General features: G+C 47.3%; 2 protein-coding genes across 6 annotated transcripts in view; both read left to right on the top strand.

Moving 5' to 3' along the window:
• Positions 1–23,372, top strand: part of LOC120909855 (zinc finger protein 436-like) — an 865,309-nt gene that overhangs the window by 84,816 nt on the left and 757,121 nt on the right. The gene's annotated exons all lie outside the window — the stretch shown is intronic.
• Positions 12,938–23,117, top strand: LOC120909856 (oocyte zinc finger protein XlCOF6-like). Its single transcript, XM_040321598.1, has 7 exons — positions 12,938–13,062; positions 16,302–16,396; positions 17,229–17,326; positions 17,410–17,515; positions 18,773–18,871; positions 19,263–19,355; positions 21,390–23,117. The coding sequence occupies exons 2-7, from the start codon at positions 16,366–16,368 to the stop codon at positions 23,057–23,059; spliced, it is 2,097 nt and encodes a 698-aa protein (XP_040177532.1). The 5' UTR covers positions 12,938–13,062; positions 16,302–16,365; the 3' UTR covers positions 23,060–23,117.

The following is a 23,372-nucleotide window of genomic DNA, read 5'->3' as shown; positions in this document are numbered from 1 at the left end:
TGTGAAAAGCATTTTCCGCACTTCGGACAGGAGAATGGCTTCTCCCCCGAGTGGGTCCGCTGGTGATTCGCAAGAGTCGACTTTTCAGCAAAACATTTCCCGCAGTCGGGGCATGCGAAAGGTTTTTCCCCCGTGTGAGTTTTTTGGTGGGAAATGAGGTTGTCCTTCCGTGTAAAACATCGGCCGCATTCAGAGCAGGAAAACGGCTTCTTCCCTAAATGGGTTCTTAGATGATTGGCGAGAGTGGAACGTTCCGCGAAACATTTTCCACATTCAGTACATGAAAACGGCTTTTCCCCCGTGTGTGTCCTCCGATGCGAAATAAGATGGTCTCGCCGGATAAAGCTTTTGCCACATTCGGTACAGGAAAAGGGTTTCTCTTGTGAGTGAGTCCTTTTATGGTTGGCCAGAGTTGACCTTTCGGCAAAACATTTCCCACACGAGGAACACGAATATGACTTCTCCCCTGGGTGAGCTCTCTGATGAGAAAGAAGATGGTTATTTAGAGTCGACCTTTCAGAAAAACATTTCCCACATTCAGAACAGGAAAAAGTCTTTGAGTGTCTCTTCTGATGAAACAGAAGGTTGCCTTTCTGAGAAAAACACTTCCCACATTCAGAACAGGAATATGGTTTTACCCCCGTGTGGGTTCTTTGATGTGCAATAAGGTTGTCCTTCCTGGCAAAGCATCGCCCACACTCGGAACGTGAATACGGCTTCTCCCCCAAGTGAGTTCGCTGGTGATTGGCAAGGGTCGATCTTTCTGCAAAACACTTGCCACATTTAGAACACGAATAAGGTTTCTCCCCTGTGTGAGTCCTCAGGTGTGAAATAAGGTGACCTTTGCGGATAAATCCTTTCCAGCAGTGAGGGCAGGAAAAGGGTTTCTTATCTAAGTGAATTCTCTGATGGTTGGCCAGAGTGGACCTTTCTGCAAAGCATTTCCCGCATTGAAGACAAGAATATGGCTTCTCGCCAGTGTGAGTCCTCTGATGTGAGATAAGGTGATCCCTTCGGATAAATTGCCTACCACAGTCAGAACAGGAATATGGCTTCTCCCCTGAGTGGCTTCTCTGATGTTTAGCGAGAGTTGCGGCTTCCACAAAACACTTTCCACATTCGGAACAAGAGAAAGGTCTCTCCACTTTATGAGTTTTTTGATGGAAAATTAGATTTCCTCTCAAGGAAAAACACTTCCCACAGTCCAAACAGGAATAAGGCTTCGCCCCTGTGTGGGTTCTCTGATGTACAGTAAGTTTGGTTCGAGATGTAAAACCTCTCCCGCATTCCAAGCACGAAAATGGCCTTTCTCCGGTATGAACTTTTTCATGAGTAATGAGATTTGACCTCTGCGAAAAGCATTTTCCACATTGTGAACATGAAAACGGCTTCTCTCCCGAGTGTATCCTCTGATGATTGGCCAGAGTAGCCCTTTCGGCAAAACATCTCCCACATTTGGAACAAGGAAAAGGCTTTTCCCCTGTGTGAGTCCGCTGATGTACGGTAAGATGGGCCCTCCATTTGAAACATTTGCCACATTCCGAACAAGGAAACGACTTCTCGACGAAATGAGTCCTGTAGTGTCTAATGGACTGTTCTTTTTGAGAAAAACATTTCACACATTTGGAACATGAATATGGGTTTTCCACTCCCTGATCTTGCTGCTGGGAGGAAGGTTCTCCTCTGTGGGCCGAAAATTCTCCAGACTCAGAACGTGGGAAAAATTCATCCATTCGCTGAGATATATGATCACTATTGAGAGTGGAGTTTTGTGCAAAAGACCCCTCATCTGTAGAGGGATTAGATGATGGGTCTTCACCGTGAAGCACTACGCAGAGATTTGGGGTAATGAGGTCTTCTCCTGAACAATCTGTTGTGATGTTATCACCATCTGCTTCACCATTTGGGCAGAAAACTGGACATTTGGTCAGGTTATTCCAGTCGAGTGGTCTATCTAGAGGAATAGGAAATTGAGGAGAATAAGAATATAGGTGAGGAGCAGTTAAAATTGCTAAACGTAACAGATTTTTGAACTTTGCCATTAAACCACCAGTGTTAATTCTGTCAATGAAAATATTATCAGTGACGAAATGAACACTATTGTAATAGACTAAAATACGACTAAAACAACAATTTAGATGACTACAGCTCCATTCACACCTAGGCGTTTTAACGCCTGAAGCGCGACGCTACAATACGCCGGAGGGTCGAAATTACATTAGTATCTATGGAGACTGTTCACATCTCAACGCCGAACGCTGAAACGATGATCGCCTGAAGCTCAAACAAGTCCCGGACCCTTTTTTGTCGCGCGGTTTGGGCGTATTTGAGCGTTTCCATTTCCCATAGAAAGTAATGGAAACGCTCGATTCAAGCAACTTGCGCGACAACGGGCGTTTGCTACGGGCGTTTCGTCGCTTTAATCAATAGAACTTGTCGCCCATGCAGAAGATTAAAAAAATCTACCAACATAGCAACAAGTGATGAAAAGATGATAATTTTTCCTATTGGCTAAAATAAAAAACGTCGAAGTAAAAAACGTCAGACAACGCTGTATGCAAACGCGCAAATAAGCATGAATACGCGCGACAAAACGCCGGAAAAAAACGACCGACGCTCAGGTGTGAATGCAGAGTACAATACGACTAAAACTAAAATGGCATTTTAGTCAAAAGACTATGGGCCAGATCCACGTAGATCGCCGCATCTTTGAGCGGGCGTAACGTATCATATTTACTTTACGCCTCCGCAACTTAGATGGGCAAGTGCAGTATTCTCAAAGCACTTGCTCCATAATTTGCGGCGGCGTAACGTAAATAGGCCGGCGTAAGCCCGCTTAATTCAAATGTGGAACAGGGGGGCGTGTTTTATGTAAATGTTATGTGACCCGACGTGATTGACGGGTTTTATTAACGACGCATTCGCCGTCCGTGGGGGTATCCCAGTGCGCATGCTCGAAATTAACCCGCAACAAGCCAATGTTTACGACGTGAACGTCATTCTACGCAAAGCCCTATTCGCGAACGACTTATGCAAACGACGTAAAAAAAAATCAAATTTCGACGTGGGAACGACGGCCATACTTAACATAGGATACGCCTCATATAGCAGGGGTAACTATACGCCAAAAAAAAAGCCTTACGAAAACGATGTAAAAAAAAGGGCCGGCCGGACGTACGTTTGTGGATTGGCGTATCTAGCTAATTTGAATACTCGACGGGGAAATCGACAGGAAACGCCACCTAGCGGCCAGCGTAAAAATGCACCTTAGATCCGACGGCGTACTAAGATGTACGCCAGTCGGATCTAGCACAGCTTCAGGCGCATCTTGTTTTGTGGATACAAAACAAAGATACGCCGGAGCAAAATAGAAGTTACGCGGCGTATCAATAGATACGCCAGCGTAACTTCTTTGAGGATCTGGCCCTATGACTAAAACTAAATTGAAATTTGATGTAAAAAAATAACACTGCCAACCACTTACCTCACAGTACCAAAGTCACTATTTTTATAAGCATTTCCTGAAACACCTCCAGACATACTTAAAATTTTTCTAAATATGAACCTACCTAGGAATCATAACAAGGATCACATTTCTATACTGCTGAAAGAGCCGAGCATGCTATGAAATATTTAAAGGGGCTGTAAAGGTACATGTTTTTTCACCTTAATGTATTCTATGCATTAAGGTGAAAAAACATCCGAGCATTAGCGCCCCCCGATCCCCCGTTTACTTACTTTACCCCTCGAAAGTCCTGCGCCGTGAACGTGCTGCTGACTTCTAGGGCTCATTCATTGGTTGATTGAAAGCAGCGCAGCCATTAGGTTGGGGCTGCTGTCAATCATATCCAATGACGCGGCACGCCGGGGGGGGGGGGCGGGGCCGAGTGATGCAGTGAGCGGCTATAGCCGCTGGCTGTATCACAGGAGCGCACCCGCAAGAACTTACCACCATACGAGAGAGCTCGCATGAAGGTGGAAAGTTCTTGCGGGGGGAGCCGAGACAGCCGCCGAGGGACCCCAGAAGACCAGGTTCGGGGCCACTCTGTGCAAAACGAGCTGCACAGTGAAGGTAAGTATGACATGTTTGTTATTAAAAAATAAATGAAAAAAAATTATCTTTATTGTTCCTTCAACTGCTTGCCGACCAGCCGCCGCAGTTATACGCCGCCGCCTGTGAAAGTAATCAGATTCATTTTACCAGCTTTAGAATCAGCGGCTGAGAAAAATTATATCTCTGCCATTGCTGCGCACATATCATCCTTGCCATACCACGGCGTACCGGTATGTTGCTGGTCGGCAAGTGGATAAGGACTGTAGATTGTGATTAATGCACCTAGGATGTTCAATTACCATTGAAATGAATACAAGGGGCCGGATTCAGAGAGAAGTTACGCTGGCGTATCTATTGATACGCCGCGTAACTTTTACTATGCCCCGGCGTACCTTTTTTCTGTATTCAGAAAACAAGATACGCCGGAATTTAGCCAAGATCCGACTGGCGTAAGTGTCTTACACCGTCGTATCTTAGGCTGCATATTTACGCTGGCCGCTAGGTGGCGTTTCCGTATATTTATGCAAGGAATATGCTAATTAGGTAGATACGCCGATTCAGAAACGTACGTCCGCCCGGCACTTTTTTTTTACGTCGTTTACGTTCGGCTTTTTCCGGTGTAAAGTTACCCCTGCTACATGAGGGGTATCCTATGTTAAGTATGGACGTCGGGCCAGCGTCGAGTTTTGAAAATTTTACGTTGTTTGCGTAAGTCGTTCGCGAATAGGGCTGTGCGTAATTTACGTTCACGTCTAAAGCAATGACGATTTGCAGCGTAATTTCGAGCATGCGCATTGGGATTCTTTCACGAACGGCGCATGCGACGTTCGTAAAAAACGTAAAATACGCGGGTCACACTTCATTTAAATAAAACATGCCCACATCATCCCCATTTGAATTAGGCGGGCTTACGCCGGCCCACATACGTTACGCCGCCGTAACTTAGGGCGCAAGCTCTTTCTGAATACGGAACTTGCGCCCTAATTTACGGCGGCGTAACGTATCTGAGATACGTTACGCCCGCAGAAAGATACGCTTATCTTTCTGAATCCGGGCCAGGATTTTTATTGGTGCCTAAATAGAGAAAACAAGGCTCATAAGCACAATACTTGACTCCTGCCTGTCACAGAACTCACCTATACAGATCTCTATAGGAATTTCCTCCTCTTTAATCTTCAAGTGTGTTTCTTCTTCCTCTTCAACTTCAACTTTGACAATTGTCCCAGTGTCTCCGGGGTCTGAGAATAAAGAAGAGAGTGAAGCTTCTGTACTGAGATGTATGAGAGACCCCAGAGAGAGTGTGTGGGGGGGGGGGGGGGGGGAGACTGGTCACGTCTCTTGGCTGGTAACACACAATGACATGATGTGAGGAGGAGATCCGGAGTCTAATAGAGTCTGATGGCTCCTGACTCCCCCACTGGGCACATACTGTCTCCCCATTACTGTCTACTGACAGAGGAGGGGGGAGAAGAAGAGATTGTTGTCGTGACTGAACAAGGAGGATCTGGGACTCTTCTCTGGATTGAGATTGCATTCACACCTGAGGGACGCAACGCGTTTGGCACCAAAGTAGCTTATGTACCTTTTTTTGGCACTGAGCCAAGTGTGTTTTTGCAGGTTTATTTGTTTGGAGTGCTCTTAAAAAAATAAGAGATTGTTGTAGTGACTGAATAAGGAGAATCTGGGACTCTTCTCTGGATTTAGTGTTTATTCCTCACCTGTGACGATCTCTGGAGAAACGTCCTCATCCTTACATGGATCACCCGTCATATACAGCTCTACTGCTTTTTCCTCTCTCCATTGTTCATCAACTCTCACATATGGCTCTTCATTCTTACATTTCCAAAAAAAGAACACAGATACAGTATTTATTATTGTAACGGAATGACCTGTGACACCCAGAGACTTTTGAAGGATGGGGGGGGTACTCCTGTGCCAGCGTCACTAATAACTCTTGGGTCTAGGGTCACCCTGTGCCCCTTTTGGGCATAGGGTGACTGATAAATGATAATTCATGTATTGCAGGAGATCTGGACATATTACAAGTTGTTAAAGTCTGACTCCAAATGGAGTGTTTTCATTCAATGGAGGGACACATGCTTTTGAGGTGTTAATTAGGTCTGCTCCTAAGACTTTTCATTATGTATGCTAATAACACTGTTAAGATGTGGAATGTGACTTGTCACGCTATATGTCAAGCTGTATGCGGAGACAGGCTGTCTGGATAATGACTAATAATTAACTCAACTGATTAACTCATTGTCTAAGAGAAGGTGTATTGAAGCCCCCCCCAATATTGTGATGTGTGGGTGGAGTGTGTCTTTGTCCCTGTGATTAACTGTAACATGCTTGTACTGTATATAAGAAAGCTAAGGAACCATTAAAAGTATTCATACATTTTGAAACCAGTAACAGAGCTTGTCGGTCTCGTTATTTCTGGGGAAATGGAATGGATCGTGTCTGTTGGATGGTTGGAGTGTCAGATAAGCTGTCGTGGTTGATGGAATGGGATATCGTAAACGGTGGTGACCGTTACAATTATATTTACAGATTGAGAATTCTAAAAAATAATATATAACGTTTAGTTTCATCTACCTGATCCTCCTGAGGGATCTCCTGATGTTCCTGTGTGGAGTCCCGGGAATACAGAGGACGGGGACATCTCTCTGGTGGGTTCCCATTACTGGATCCACCTGTAGAAAACACACACACGGACTGAATACAATGGGGGGGGTTATAAATCGTCCGTGCCACTCTTTTAAACTGAGAAAACAGAGTAGAAGCTGCTTCTAATTAACGAAATGGCGCAAACCCCATTTGTTAATTATAATCAATATGTTACCTGTGCAATGCCATACCTTTGATAGATACAACACAGACGCAGTACAGTTGGAGCTGCATGCTCCGGATTCCTCTGCCCATCCCTGCTGGATGCAGGAGAGAAAAGGCATCATATGTTAACTCTGCAGGCTCTGCTTGTGCAATGTAATCACTGCAGGAGCAGAGAGAGGAATGTGAGCCATTTGGTGGCAGTTTACATTCCGTATGCCAGGTCCAACTTGGCGATGATTTACAGCAGTTTTCTATTTTGAAAACTGCCGCATTTTCTTTGGTAATTAGATGCAGACTGTGCACCAGTTTCTATTTCACTTTGAAACAGGTCTATCTGCTTAGTTAATGTGGCACACACCAATGGCGAAGGAAGCCTGTTAAAGTTCCTGATTTTTCAATGGCCCAGATTCAGCATAGCTTGCGCTTTATTTGCGCGGGCACAGGGCAACGATTTTGTCCTGCGCCCACGCAAATATTTTGCCCTGCCCTCAATTCACGGAGCAGTAGCTCCGTGAACTGCGAGGGCGCGCCGGCAAATTTGCCCGGCGTAAGCGCGCGCAAGTTAAATGATCCCGCCGGGGGCGGGAACCATTTAAATTAGGCGCGCTCCCGCGCCGAGCGTACAGCGCATGCTCCGTCGGGAAACTTTCCCGACGTGCATTGCGGCAAATGACGTCATTTGCTTCAAAGTGAACGTGAATGGCGTCCAGCGCCATTCACGAAGCACTTACGCAAACGACGTAACATTTGAACGTCGCGACGCGGGAGCGGCGGTATACTTTAGCACAGGCTGCCCCTGCTATTAGAAAGGGCAGCCTTGCGCTAAAGTAGCCGTACGGAAACTCCGTACCTGGCTTGCGCGGGGCCCGCGCAAGATTGTGAATCAGTGGTAGTATGCAATTTGCATACTACACGCTGATACACAATGGGAGCGCCCCCTAGCGGCCCCCCGCAAGAATGCAGCCTAAAATCTGCGAGGCATAAGAGCCTTATGCCGCGCAGATTTTAGGCTGCAGCCGGTGTAACGAGGTTCCTGAATCAGGAGCACTCGTTACACCGGAGCAAGTAAGCAATTGCGCCGTGTAACTCATGGTTACACGGGCGCTATTGCTTCTTGAATCTGGGCCACTGTCTTTATATCAGAGGATGTGTATCTAGGGGGATCCTCAATACTCTTCTCTCCTTTACAAGAAATGAAAGTTTCCTCTTACCCGGTGATGTGAGGGGCGGCCGCTTCTCCATCATGACGTCCTTGTAGAGATCCTTGTGTCCTTCTATATACTCCCACTCCTCCATGGAGAAAGGCACAGTGCTGTCCTCACACCTTATAGGAACCTGACACACACAATGATACCGTCACCATCCAGACACATCCCTTGTCTGTTACTGGATAATGTCCCAGAATTCCCGGCACCGCTCACCTCTCCTGTCAGCAACTCTATGATCTTCTGGGTGACTTCTTCAACCTTCTTGTTCATTCTCAAACAGTGAGATGGAGGATCTATACCGAGACTTTGGGTCTTCATCATGTTGGAAGCCATCAAACCATCAGATAACTTGAAAGTTATATAATTCTATATACAAAAGCAAAAGTATTAAATTATAACATTCAGGTCTAAATATTCTTATTGTATCCAGTTAATAACAAGTAATTTTGTAATTACAAAGTGTCATGTGACCTCCCAGAATCCTCCTCACCGGTCAGGTCTGTGTTTTATTAATAGAGATAAGAGTGATGTCATGTGACCTCCCAGAATCCTCCTCACCTCTCCGGTCAGGTCTGTGTTTTATTGATATAGATAAGAGTGGGAGCTGCGGTGGCTCAACGCGATTGGCACTGCGCTGACAAGCCATTCATCTCTGCAGCTAGGGGTTCGGATCCCGGTCTCGGCTACATGTGAATTGAGTTTGGTGGTCTCAGCCCGGCTCCCGGTGGGTGTGCTATGCGAGGTAAGCCTGCGCTTAGTACGCCCACCCCCCTCCCACAAAAACCACCACACTTACACACGCACTCGAAATTGGGTTAACATGCACGCACTTTGACCACGCGGTCTCTAAAAAGAGAGGCGAAGGACTAACGGGGCTGGTTGAGCGGGCTAGATCCTCTCACTCCCTTATAGGGAGTCCCTCTGCCCCGTTGGGCTTCAAAGCGGAGCAGGTAGGACGGGCTGTGTGGGAGGACCCCCTCACACACCCACCATTGCCACCCGGGGCATGGAGAAAGGTGGCAAATAGCCTCTGGGGGAGGCCTGCCTACTCCCAACTCCTGCAGTCCGGCTCCTCTCTCGAGTACACGCACAAAAATACACTTAAAAAAAAAAATATATATATATATATATAGATAAGAGTGATGTCATGTGACCTCCCAGAATCCTCCTCACCTCTCCGGTCAGGTCTGTGTTTTATTAATAGAGATAAGAGTGATGTCATGTGATCTCCCAGAATCCTCCTCACCTCTCCGGTCAGGTCTGTGTTTTATTAATAGAGATAAGAGCGATGTCATGTGACCTCCCAGAATCCTCCTCACCTCTCCGGTCAGGTCTGTGTTTTATTAATAGAGATAAGAGTGATGTCATGTGATCTCCCAGAATCCTCCTCACCTCTCCGGTCAGGTCTGTGTTTTATTAATAGAGATAAGAGCGATGTCATGTGACCTCCCAGAATCCTCCTCACCTCTCCGGTCAGGTCTGTGTTTTATTAATAGAGATAAGAGTGATGTCATGTGACCTCCCAGAATCCTCCTCACCTCTCCCGTCAGCAAGTAGATAACCTCCAGGGTGAGGTTTATTATCCTCTCAGACACATGCTCCTTCTCCATCCTTAGTCACGTCCTTGTAAACGCTTTGGCCTTCGACTAAGTTGTGTTGGTTGAACCATAAAAAGAAAGACCTAAAACCAGAACAAATACAAAAATAGATCTATAAAAACATATATAGGAGGAAAGCTCTGATGTATTTATTTAATGTAAATACCTTGTAAAATGTAGATAAGAACACACATTATAATGAGAAATGCAAGCCAATATACGTGTCCATACAAACACACATGTACGTTTAAAGGAGCCTTAAAACATCCAGTAATTGCAAAGATTGGAATACTGAGTCTATGGTGTGCAGAGAGGGGAGTGAAAAGAAGCAACCGGGTCCTTCTGGCTTCTATGGCTGGATTGGGTCAGTATTAAAAAGATAACCTGCAAACTCTAGTGTGGCGCAAATGAACAATAGACAAGGGGTCAGATTCATCAAGAGATACGACGGCGGATCTCCTGATCCGCTGTCATATCTCTGAGATACGACGGTCGGATCTATGCGACTGATTCATAAGAATTAGTTCCGCATAGATCTCCCTTAGATCCGACTGGTGTCCGACAAGCGCCCCCCAGCACATATGGACACAGGCTGCATATGATGGGCACAGAAGCACTGGCCCTCTTCTTCCACAAACCCCCCCCCCCAAAAGCACCCCTCAGCATACATGGACACAGGCTGCATATGATAGGCACAGAAGCACTGGCCCTCTTCTTCCAAACCCCCCCCCCCCCCCCACAAGTGCCCCTCAGCACATATGGACACAGGCTGCATATGATAGGCACAGAAGCACTGGCCCTCTTCTTCCAAACCCCCCCCCCCCACAAGTGCCCCTCAGCACATATGGACACAGGCTGCATATGATAGGCACAGAAGCACTGGCCCTCTTCTTCCAAACCCCCCCCACAAGTGCCCCTCAGCACATATGGACACAGGCTGCATATGACGGGCTCAGTGGCTGTATATGATGGGCACAGTGAGGTCACTAGCCCTCTCTGACCCCTGCATTCCGTGCAGAACACTCACAATTCAGCCAAGCGCACTGTTTGCTGTAGCGAGCTATGCGCCACAATACTACTCTTTTTCAGGTCACCAAAAGTGTCCCAGGCCTTTTACAATCTTGTAGCGTAAACCCCCCCCCCCCCCCAAAAAAAAATGCAGCCGCTAAAGTGTTTAGGTTTGGCTTGAAGAAAAGGTGGCAACCCTAGGGCTGCCTTGGTCCAGCACTAGAGACCCCAAGACACCAGAGGGGACTAACCCCCCTCCCAGTGCAGAGCCTGCTGACCCCTGGCTGTGTGCTGTACAAAGGATTTGTGACCCAACCCAACAAGTAACATACCCCCCCCCCCCCTCATCCAATCTATAGACAATATTAGGACCCCCTTCTATCATAACAAAAATACATTATTACCTTCTCCTCTCTGTGTACACACTCTGCAGCCCCACACCCCAACCAGGAAGTTCCTGAGCTACGGAAAAATGGCCGCCTCTGGCAATGATGAGGACTTTAGTAAAACATTTAATAAATAAACTCCGACACTAAATGTAATCCTGGATTAACCTGTCTGCTTAGAGAAATGATTGTACTCTCTTCAAGGATACAGCAAAAGAGAGTTAGCACTGCGGCTACAAGAAAATGGCCACCGCTCGGCCTCTACCTTACAATAGATAACCCGGAAGTGGCAGGGCGGCCGTGGAACGCACAACAGAGGCGAAAGTGACGTGGGCGGAAGTGGGAGGAGCTTTTCATATGTTTGGAAAAGGGAGGGTGCAGCACAGTGTGAGAATGGTCTGCATGTATCTGATCTGAGCTTGAGTTAGCGTTAGCATCATTAGTCATGAAACTAATAGTGTAATAGCATGTAAAACGTATAAAATATTTAGTATTATTATTAATTGGCCAAGCAATTATCAGCAGGAATTATTTTAATGCTGGTTAGGGGTTGAAAGGATTTCTCTGGTTGCTAGGTGTGAATGCAGCCTAACAGACCCCTCGGGCCAGATTCACGTAGATCAGCGAATCTATAGATCCGCTCGATCTACGTGATTTAAGATCCGCTCCCGCAAGTTTGAGAGGCAAGTGGGTAATTCACAAACCACTTACCTCCAAACTTGCGGCGGCGGATCGTAAAACCCCCGGCGGAATTCAAATTCCGCGGCTAGGGGGAGTGTATTATTTAAATCAGGCGCGTTCCCGCGCCGATTTAAATGCGCATGCGCCGTCCGGGTAATTTCCCGGCGTGCATTGCTCCCACTGACGTCACTAGGACGTCAGTGGTTTGGACGTGAGCGTGACTTGCGACGCGCGTGTTTGTGAATCGGCGTACGCAAACGACGGAAGAAAATTCAAACTCGATGCGGGAACGCTGGCTATACTTAACATTGGCTGCGCCTCATAGAAGCAGGGGTAAGTATACGCCGGGAACGCCGCTACGGAAACGTCGTAAGAAGACTGCGTCGGGTCTGCGTACGTTCGTGAATTTGCGTATCTCGCTGATTTACATATTATTCAACGTAAATCAGCGGGAACGCCCCCGGCGCCATTTTTAAATTGAAAAAAAGAACCGACAGTGTAACACAGTGTAACACTGTCGGATCTTAGCCATATCTATGCATATCTGATTCTATGAATCAGGCGCATAGATAGGACCAGTGTAAGTCAGAGATACGATGGTGTATCTGGAGATACACTGTCGTATCTCTTTGTGAATCTGGCCCAAAATCTCCATCTAATGTTATACACATCAGAAGAATTGCAGGAAGATGAGGATTTGGGGAGGTGACATAATCCCTCCATCCAGACCCCCTTGTCTAATAATAAGAAGACATTATTACCTCTTCTTCATTAGGCACACACTCTCCAGCCTCACACCCCCACAAGGACATGTCTTTGTGCTAAAAATAACGACCTCTTAGTGTTATTTTAATTTTAATTTTTTGAGCTACAACAAAATGGCCGCCGCTCCCCCCTGCACTGAAGACACTTCCTCCTTTTACACGGCAGACGTTGCCCTCTAGAGGCGTCTGGAAACAGCTCACTGTCACTGTGTTTCGTCAAATATGGCGACCCGTCAGAATTGAAACGGAAGTGACGTTTGGTCGCCGCCATCTTGCTACACCCCGCTCTCTTCCATTGTAAGGATTCTCTGAGAAGGGGAAAGCGGACATCTTGTTACACCCACCGCGGTTTTGAAGCTATTGTCTTTTTTTTTTTAGCTTGCGCGTGCGCAGAGTGAAAGAAGAGCCAGTTATATAGGTGAACCTTGGTGGCCATTTTCTTGTAGCTCAAGTAAAAACTTACAGGAACTCTCCTCTGCAGCAGCTGGTGGAGGGGGTTCGGCTGGAGAGTGTGTACCCAGTGTGGAGAAGGTAATAATGGCTTATTATGAGAAAAGGGGGTCCCAGCACTCTGTGTGGACTGGATGGGGGGGGTCAGGTCACCTCTGTATGTCCTCTGATGTGTAGAACATTAGATGGTCAGCTCTGAGGGCACTGGGACATATTCACTACTAAGGATGAGCTCCGGCGTGTTCACATAGAACACGTGCAGAGCCCGCCAGGAAGTCGGCACCCGCGCTGCGCTAATCACAGCCAGGCAGACATTGTCCGATGCTCGGCTGCAGAGATCGGGAAATGTCTCCCTGGCTGTGATTAGCGCAGCGCGGGTGCCGACTTCCTGGCGGGCTTTGCACGTGTTCTATGCGAACACGCCGGAGCTCATCCTTATTCACTACCCACATCTTATAGAATTACGCCTGTCTATGGGGGAACGGAGTTGCTCGCTTGTTATCTTCCCCCAGATCAGTCGTCGTATTTAGAGAACAGTCGTTCCTTAACCCAGATTAGGTTGGCTGGATGGAATACTGACCATCGTGGATACTTGTCAAATAAAAGGAGTCGGTCGGTCGAGACGCTGCACCCCATTTACATAACGCTTAGATCAGGAATGGGCAAACTCCGGCCCGCGGGCTGTATACGGCCCGGCGGACCTTTTAATCCGGCCCCCCACCCGAGATCTCCTCGTGCCGCGGATTTGCGGCCTATGCTTCGAGGGGGCTGGAGCGAGGCGAGCGCCGATAGGCTGCGGGCGCTCTGCCTCCGGCCGCCTCTCGCCCCGGGGGATTCCTCTGAGAGGGCGGTGCCACCTATGTCACTGCCACGGGGAGACACAGGAAAGGAGCTGGCCAGAGGCTGCAGATAACACGGCGGTCACGTGATCACACAGCAGGATATGGTAAGAGAGGCCGAAAATAATAATTTAAAATCACATAGGTAGATTCAGAAAGAGTTAGGCCGGCTTATCAGTAGATAAGCCAACCTAACTCAGAATCTATGCCGACTTATGTTTAAGTGTATTCTAAAACAGAGATACGCTTAAACATATCTAAGATACGACGGCTTGCGCCGTCCTATCTTAGATTGCAATATTTTGGATGGCCGCTAGGTGGCGCTTCCATTGCGGTCGGCGTAGAATATGTAAATGAGTAGATACGCCGATTCACGAACGTACACCCGGCCGACGCAGTACTTTTACGCCGTTTACGTAAGAGATAGGCTGCGTAAAGTTAGAGCTAGGCCCTATTGGAATAGTAATGTCAAGTATGGCCGCCGTTCCCGCGTCGAAATTCGAATTTTTTACGTCGTTTGCGTAAGTCGTCCGTGAATCGGGATTTACGTCGTTTACGTCCACGTCAAAATCAATAGGCCCGTGTGGCGTACTTAGCCGCAATGCACACTGGGAAATGTAGGCGCCCGACGCATGCGCAGTTTAAAAAAAAACATCAATCCCGTCGGGTCAAAGCATATTAACATAAAACACGCCCCATCAGCCGAATTTGAATTAGGCGCGCTTGCGCCCGCCGCATTTACGCTGCGCCGCCCTAAGTAAGGAGGCAAGTACTTTGAGAATACAGTACTTGCCTCTCTTAGTTAAGGCGGCGTAGTGTAAACACGCTAGGCTACGTTCTCGGTCTGCAGACCAAAAGTTGTCATGGGAACGAAAACCAGCAAACTAGGACATGGTCGTGAGTGGCCACCAAGGCTCATTGATGGAGGTGGGGCGCGAAGGCTGGCCTGTGTAGTCCGATCCAATAGAAGAGCTACGGTAGCTCAAATTGTTAAGGCGGAGTTCCACCCAAAAATGGAACTTCAGCTTTTCGGAACCCCCCTCCAGTGTGACATTTGACACCTTTCAGGGGGGAGCAGATACCTGTGTAATACAGGTTTTTTGCTCCCACTTCCGGGCATAGATACCCAAGCCCTCCGCTGTCTTCTGGGAGACACACAGGGACCAGTGGCATCGCACAGCGCGAGTTGCGCATGTGCAGTAGGGAACCAGGAAGTGAAGCTGCAAAGCTTCACTTGCTGATTCCCTTACCAAAGTTGGCGGAGGCGGCAGCCTCCGAGAGCCAAGGGATCGATCGGCTTCAGGTGCCGAGATCGCGGGTGCCCAGGACAGGTAAGTGTCCTTATTTTAAAAGTCAGCGGCTGCTGACTTGGTAGAAAGATGTCAGAACATTGCAGTTTGTTGTGTATGGGGTTGTGTAGTCACAGTGCGGTCATGGTGCCCATGCTGACCACAGCCAAAAGCACCTACAATGGGACATGAGTAAGGATGAGCTCCGGCGTGTTCGCATAGAACACGTGCGGAGCCCGCCAGGAAGTCGGCACCCGCGCTGCGCTAATCACAGCCAGGCAGACATTGTCCGATGCTCGGCTGCAGAGATCGGGAAATGTCTGCCTGGCTGTGATTAGCGCAGCGCAGTGCACACTTCCTGGCGGGCTCTGCACGTGTTCTATGCGAACACGCCGGAGCTCATCCTTACACATGAGCATCAGAACTGGGCCACGGAGCAATGGAAGAAGGTGGCCTGGTCTGATGAATCACGTTTTTTTTTAAAGAGGGAGTAAACCCTCTATAGCATTACTTAAAAAAAAAGACAACCCTGCAAGAGAGTGGCATAGTAAGCTAGTATGCATAGCATACAAGTTCATTATGAATTACTTACCTGAGATCAAAGCCCCGGAAGTGACTCTCGTCCCTCACCTCCGCCATTGATACCCGAGTTACTTCCAGGTATCGCGGCTCCGGCACTGTGATTGGCCGGAGCCGCGATGACGTAAACGAAAACAATGATTCTGAATACCGTGTATTTTTTTTTTTAAATACAGCGCCATTGGCAGCCGAGTAACCCGGAAGTGACGTCATGACGTCGCTTCCGTGTTTACATCGCGGAGACTGAATCAAAGCCGTTTACGGCTTTGTTCCAGTCTGGGGGGAGACACTGGAGGCAGAGGATCAGGTCTCCCGGTGGGCATCGGTTGTTATGCCTGGATAGCCAATCGCCGGCTCTAAACAACGGTACCGGGATGATGGGACGGGAGGCCCGGTCAGAGAGGTGGGCATCGGTTGTTATGCCTGGATAGCCAATCGCCAGCTCTAAACAACAGTACCGGGATGATGCCTGCAGCTGCGCACATCGTCCCAGTATAACCCCCGAAAACCGAGGCCGCATATATGGACAAAGATAGATCTATATTCAATAAATGTTGTGGATAACACTGATTTATTGTGAGCTTTACAATGCAACTTTTTATTTTAACTACAGAATCACTCATTCAGTAGAGTGGGAGTATCTAGAAGGACACAAGGATCTGTAGAAGGGCGTTTTGATGGAGAAGCGGCCGCCCCTCACATCACCGGGTAAGAGGAGACTTTCATTTCTTGTAAAGGAGAGAAGAGTATTGAGGATCCCCCTAGATACACATCCTCTGATATGAAGACATAGAAACTATGGCCCAGATTCAGGTAGCTCGGCGCTTCTTTTGGCCGGCGTAGCGCATCTCATATGCGCTACGCCGACATAAAACAGGGAGCCTAGACCAGTATTCTCAAAGATCTGGCACCGTAAGTTGCGCCGGCGTAGTGTAAATAGGCCGGCGTAAGCCCACCTAATTCAAACTAGGCAGGTAGTGGGCGTGCTTCATTTAAATTAGCCGTGATCCCATGTAAATGAATGGCCGTTCGTACAGCGCATGCGCGCATGCTCAGAATCACGTCGCAAATACTCCCTAAGAAACGTCGGCTCAATGCTTTCGACGTGAACGTAACATACGCACACCCCCATTCACGTAAACGACGTAAAATTCGACGGCTGTTCCGACGTCCATACCTTAACATTGGCTGCGCCTCATATAGCAGGGATAACTTTACGCCGGACGTAAGCCTTACGTAAACGGCGTAGCGGGCGCAAGTACGTTTGTGAATCGGCGTATCTAGCTCATTTACATATTCTACGCGTAAATCTACGGAATCGCCCCTAGCGGCCAGCGTAAATATGCACCCTAGGTACGACGGCGTACTAAGACTTATGTCGGTCGGATGAAGCAGGAATTCAGGCGTATCTAGTTCCCTGAATAGCGCGCATAGATACGACGGTGCATCTTTCAACTTACGCGGCCTATCAATAGATACGCCGACGTAAAGTCTTTGGGAACCTAGCTCAATGTATTCAGTCAGTGTGTGTTTCCTACAGATGGATCCAGTAACAGAAATCCCCCAGAGAGACGTCCCCGTCCTCTGTATTCCCGGGACTCCACACAGGAACATCAGGAGATCCCTCGGAAGGATCAGGTAGATTGGACTAATTGTCTTCTTGTTGTGTAACATTGTTCAGTGTTTTAATACAATGCTCTGGGTTTGTTTGTTCTATTCAGGGTGAAGATCTTATTGATGTTAAAGTGAAAGAGGAAGCAGAAAAGGGGAACGTGGGAAGTGATGAGCCGTGTAAAGTGGAGGAAATCCCTCCAGAGATCAGCACAGGTGAGTAATAAACACTAAATCCAGAGAAGAGTCCCAGATTCTCCTTGTTCAGTCACTACAACAATCTCTTCTTCTCCCCCCTCCTCTGTCAGTAGACAGTAATAGGGGGACAGTATGTGCCCAGTGGGGGAGTCAGGAGCCATCATCCTCTATTAGACTCCGACTCTCCTCACATCATGTCATTGTGTGTTATCAGCCGAGAGACGTGACCAGTCCCCCCCCCCCCCACACACACACTCTCTGGGGTCTCTCATACATCTCAGTACAGGGGGCTTGTGACGGAACCATCCAGCACCCAGCTTGGATGCCTTCATCCCCTAGTCTGGAATCAGGTATTATTGCATGGTAAGATACTAGAAGACACTAGCTTAGATGGAAACTGGAACTCTTTTTTGTAAATTCACACAGAATATATGGCACACCAGATCAGGTAGGGCCTGGTCACATTATCCTAACAATACAAACTGTAAACAGGAATATAGTTAACATAGCTAAGGGACAGTCAACGTAAAAATTATGCTAATACACATCTAGAAACTAATAGCTCCAGCAGTCTAAATAGGTGGAATTCATTTATCTTCATACATGTCTTCAGGGATATTGTTGATTAAATATTTCTGTCCCAAGTAAAGGCGCCTCTCCAACCCAGTCTGCAGGAGGGCCACCATATTTCCTCTGACCATGAACTGGTACAAGATTAATATTACACCCTTTCATCCACTACAAAAGGGAAGCTTTATTGTCCTTATTCAGAGAATTAATACAAGCCTTGCTCTTCGCGTTTATCACGTGGTTGTCCACCATTAGAGAATGATCTGCTCTTACCATAGGCCTTGATCAGTGAGTAGGAGGCAGGAGAGGGATGCTGCCCTCCTTGTTAGCATGTGGGGATGCATGCAGCGTGTGGCAGAGCACTGCGTCTTGAACCCACCCACTTGTGACAATAGCGCATCAATATTCACTATTTTCTTCCGGCTTCTCCTCCCGGACAATTGGGACAGGAGGCAGATCGGGTTGGATGGGAGGAGAAGCCGAGGAAGGCATGGGGGGACTGTGCCGTGAAGGGGTGAGTGCGGAGTAATGTGCTGTGCGGTGGAACCGTGAAGTGTGGACCGGGGCGGGCGCTTTGTTTGCCCCCCCCCCCCAAAAAAGTTTGGCACCAGCCACCACTGGTAGAAGGCTTACCCCTAGTCCCCTCCAAAAGCCTCTGTCCCAGTTGGGTCTGTCACAGGGCTTCTCTCTCATTTTTATTCACAGACACGAGAGCCAGTCAAAAAGACATCAAAATGGAGGATGAGGAGGAAGTAATAAGCGTGAAAATTGAAGAGGAAGAAATCCCTATAGAGATAAGCACGGGTAGGTAATAGACACTGAACAAAACATAAGACAATTGTCTCGTCCAGCATCTACTAATATGTACATCAGCCCCCAAAAGATTTCAGACGCTAATAGTCTGCTACCTTGGCCCCAGCCTATGAGGATTGTCAGTTGGCTGTAGCTGGAAGGCTTCTGTCTGTCTTATTAAATCTCTGACTGTCGATGTTTTGATGCATCTCCTAGGTAGTCAGTAATGTATAGTACACCTTACAATAATGTAAGGGTTTAACCAACTTATGCTTGCTCACTTCTTCATACACTAAAGTAAGTGCACACCTGTCTAGGACTTGTCCCACTACGCGTTTAACAACTCTCTGGGGTCTCACATACATCTCAGTACAGGGGGCTTTACTCTCATCTTTATTCACAGACCCCGGAGACACCAGAGCCACTCAGACAATCGTCAAAGTTGAAGTGAAGGAAGAAATACACTTAAAGATTAAAGAAGAGGAGATACCTATAGGTGAGTTCTGTTACAGGCGCAAGTCAAATATTTTGTTTAAAGTGGAACTCCCACTGATCGGAACCCTCCCTCCCTCCGGTGTCACATTTGACACCTTTCAGAGGGGAGGGGGGGGGGGTGCAGATACCTGTCTAAAGACAGGTATTTGCACCCACTTCCGGCCACACAGTCTCGGGCAGACTGCGGGCATGACGTCACCTCCCGTCGCCCCCCCCGTCGTGTTCTGGGAACACTCGGCTCCCAGTACACAGCGGGAGCCAATCGGCAGGCGCAGCGCGACTCGCGTATGCGCCGTAGGGAACCGGGCAGTGAAGCCGGAGCACTTCACTTCCTGGTTCCCTCACCGAGGATGGCGGGGGGGGGGGGCAGCAGAGTGATGAGCGATCGCTCGTCCTCTGCTGTGGATGGCGCTGGACTCCAGGACAGGTAAGTGTCCTAATATTAAAAGTCAGCAGCTGCAGTATTTGTAGCTGCTGGCTTTTAATATTTTTTTTTTCAGCGGACATCTGCTTGTGTTCACTATGGAGACACAAAAAGATCATATATTGATTTTCCAAAGACATTGAACTTCCTAGGTGCATTAATTACAGATCTACAGTCTTTAATGCAGGGGTGTCCAAACTTTTTTCAAAGAGGGCCAGATTTGATGAAGTGAACATGCGTAAGGGCCGACCATTTTGCCTGACATTCTTTGAACCATTAAAATTTGGTCTAAGTGTGTTTGCCTGATCACTAATACACTGCCCAACAAGAATTCTCTTGCCTTTGTGGGGGTGTGTGGTGAAGAGATGAGCTCAGGTGTGTTACTTGGATATACCGTATTTATCGGCGTATAACATGCACCTTCACTTTTGGAGGGAAGTTTCAGGAAAAAAATGTAAATAAAAAAACTGTGAAGCAAAATAAAGGTCATTGCCCGTCAATGCAGTCTAATCAGTGCCCATCTGCAGCCTCTCCATTACCATGAATGCAGCCTCTCCATTGCCATGAATGCAGCCTGATCGATGCCCATCTGCAGCCTCAGAGTGGAGGGGGGGCAGGATGAGCACCAACAGATTACATACAGGAGAATCTCCTGTTTACACAGCAGCCTCTTTAATACAATGTCCCGCCTCCTATGATGGACAGAGGAGTCGTCCAATAGCAGCCCAGGAGACGGGACTTCCTATTACAGATGCCGCCGAGTAAACAGGAGATTTTCCTGTATGTAATTTGACAGCACTCGTTCCCCCCCCTCCCTGTCCCCTCAGAGGCAGCGCCGATAAATACAGTATATATCCAAATTACCGGGGGGCCACATTAAACTGGAATGGGGGCCGCAATTATGATTTGTAGATGGGTTCAGGTTTAGAGCATTTGTAAGTATGTTTTAGGCTGCATTCACACCTAGGCGTAGGGCGTACAGGCGTTTTTACAGGCGATTTTTACCGACGTTTTTGTCGCACGTATATGCGCGTTTACGCGCGTATGCGCGCGTTTTCGCACAGTGGCGTTCGACGTTTTTGTACTTTGTCTTTTTCCATATTAGCCAATAAGAAAAATGATCATCCCTGACATCACTTGTTGCTCTCCTAGGAATTTTTTATTCCTCTTCCTGGGATTTCAGCAACACAGGCGTCAAAACGCTTGTACAAGCGCGTGTTTACGCGCAATACACGCGTATCAGGCGTTTTACATTGACTTCAATGTAAAAAAAAAACGCTCAAATACGCGCATATTGCGCGCTAGGAGCGACAAAAAAGGGTCCGGAACTTTTTTGAGCTACAGGCTACAGGCGTTTAGGCGTTCAGATGTGAACCATCCCCATTGCCTTTCATTACTTTTCGTCCCTCTGGCGTTTGTGCGCGTCGCGCTACAGGCGTAAAAACGCCTAGGTGTGAATGGAGCCTAAAAGGGAATGTTTCTAAAAATGGTGACTTTGGTACTGTGGGGTAGGTGGTTGGATGGCAAAGTTCAAAAATTGGTTACATTTTGCAAATTTCATGTGCTCCTTGCCTAGATTCTTATTGTCCTCCCATTTCTTTTTTTCTCTAGGTAGACCACTCGATTGGAATAACCTGGACAAATGTCCAGTTTTCTGTCCAAATGGCGAAGCAGATGGTGATAACATTACAGCAGATTGTCCAGGAGAAGACCCCATCACCCAAAATCTCCACATAGTAATTTATGGTGAAGACCCATCATCTAATCCCTCTACACGTGGGGGGACATTTGCACATAATTCCACCCCCAACACCGATCAAATATCTCAGCGAATGGATGAATTTTTCCCACGTTCTGAGTCTGGAGAACTTTTGACCCACAGAGGAGAACCTTCCTCCCATCGGCAAGGTCAGGGAGTGGAAAAACCATATTCATGTTCCAAATGTGTGAAATGCTTTTCTCAAAAACAACAATTCATTAGACACTACAGGACTCATCTCCTGGAGAAGTCATTTTCTTGTTCAGAATGTGGCAAATGTTTCAAATGGAGGGCCCAACTGACCGTACATCAGCGGACTCACACAGGGGAAAAGCCTTTTCCTTGCTCTGAATGTGCAAGATGTTTCGCTGATAGGGCTACTCTGGCCAACCACCAGAGGATACACTCGGGAGAGAAGCCGTTTTCCTGTACAGAATGTGGAAAATGCTTTTCGCAGAGGTCAAATCTCATTACGCATGAAAAAGTTCACACCGGAGAAAGACCGTTCTCGTGCTTGGAATGTGGGAGAGGTTTTACATCTCGAATTAAACTCACTAAACATCAGGGAACCCACACAAAGGAGAAGCCTTTTTCCTGTACAGACTGTGGGAAGTGTTTTCCCTCGAGAGCTAATCTCATCTTCCATCAAAAGACTCATAAAGTGAAGAGGGCTTTCTCTTGTTCCGAATGTGGAAAGTGTTTCGGGGAAGCCACAACTCTCGCTAAACATCAGAAAAGTCATTTGGGCGAGAAGCCTTGTTCATGTCCCGATTGTGGTCGGCACTTTAAGCGAAGAGCACATCTTATCTCACATCAGAGGACTCATGCTGGCGAGAAGCCATATTCTTGTCTCCAGTGTGGCAAATGTTTTTCGGGAAGGGCCACTCTGGCCAACCATGAGAGAATTCACTTGGAAGAGAAGTCGTTTTCCTGCTCTGACTGCGGAAAGGAGTTTAGCCGGAAAGGCCATCTTCTTTCACATACGAGGACTCACTCAGGGGAGAAACCTTATTCGTGTTCAAAATGCGGGAAATGTTTTGCAGCAAGGTCCACGTTGGCCAACCATCAGAGGACTCACTTAGAAGAGAAGCCCTTTTCCTGCTCTGACTGCAGGAAAGGGTTTATCCGGAGAGGCCAACTTATTTCACACATGAGGACTCACACGGGGGAGAAACCTTATTCCTGTTCAAAATGTGGGAAGTGTTTTGCAGAAAGGTCAGCTTATGCCCATCATCAGCGAACTCACTCAGGGGAGAAGCCGTATTCGTGTTCCGAATGTGGACGATGCTTTGCCAAGAAAAGCAACCTTATTGCACATCAAAGAACCCACACGGGGGTAAAACCGTATTCCTGTTCGGAATGTGGGAAGTGTTTTTGCCAGAAAGGGAGCCTTCTGTATCATGAAAAGACACACTCGAAGACTTTTTCCTGTTCTGAATGCGGGAAATGTTTTTCTGAAAAGTCGAGTCTAAAGGACCATCTTCTTTCACATCAGAGTACTCACCCAGGGGAGAAGTCATAATTGAAGTTCCTTATGTGGGAAATGTTTTGTCAAAAAATCGGAGAAAATAAAAAGGTTAGCTTATATCAGGGGAAAGAATACATTTCCTCCCCAAATATAGGGATTTTTACGTGAGATGTGTTGCTCTTAGTATCGAAGGTAGGCGCACAAAACACAAGGTTTTTAGATATCAAAAATAATTTAATTATATAAATATAAAGTTTCACATTTCATAAAATAAATTAACAAAGTGAAATATACATGATCACGACCAATTTTACATGATTTATACAAAAAGGAAATCAAGATTATGATTAGAAGAAAAGCAGATGCG

The sequence above is a fragment of the Rana temporaria genome, chromosome 8 (assembly GCF_905171775.1).
Source record: "Rana temporaria chromosome 8, aRanTem1.1, whole genome shotgun sequence".
NCBI classification, from domain to species: Eukaryota; Metazoa; Chordata; class Amphibia; order Anura; family Ranidae; genus Rana; species Rana temporaria.
Note: the sequence above shows the minus strand (reverse complement) of the source record. Positions and strands in the feature narration are given on the sequence as shown.

Coding starts and splice junctions, on each gene's coding strand:
- LOC120909856 (XM_040321598.1), top strand. CDS start 16,366: ATGGAGAAGCGGCCGCCCCTCACATCACCGG. Junction 18,872..19,262: donor CCCTATAGAGATAAGCACGG/GTAGGTAATAGA, acceptor CTTTATTCACAG/ACCCCGGAGACACCAGAGCC. Junction 19,356..21,389: donor AGAAGAGGAGATACCTATAG/GTGAGTTCTGTT, acceptor TTTTTTCTCTAG/GTAGACCACTCGATTGGAAT.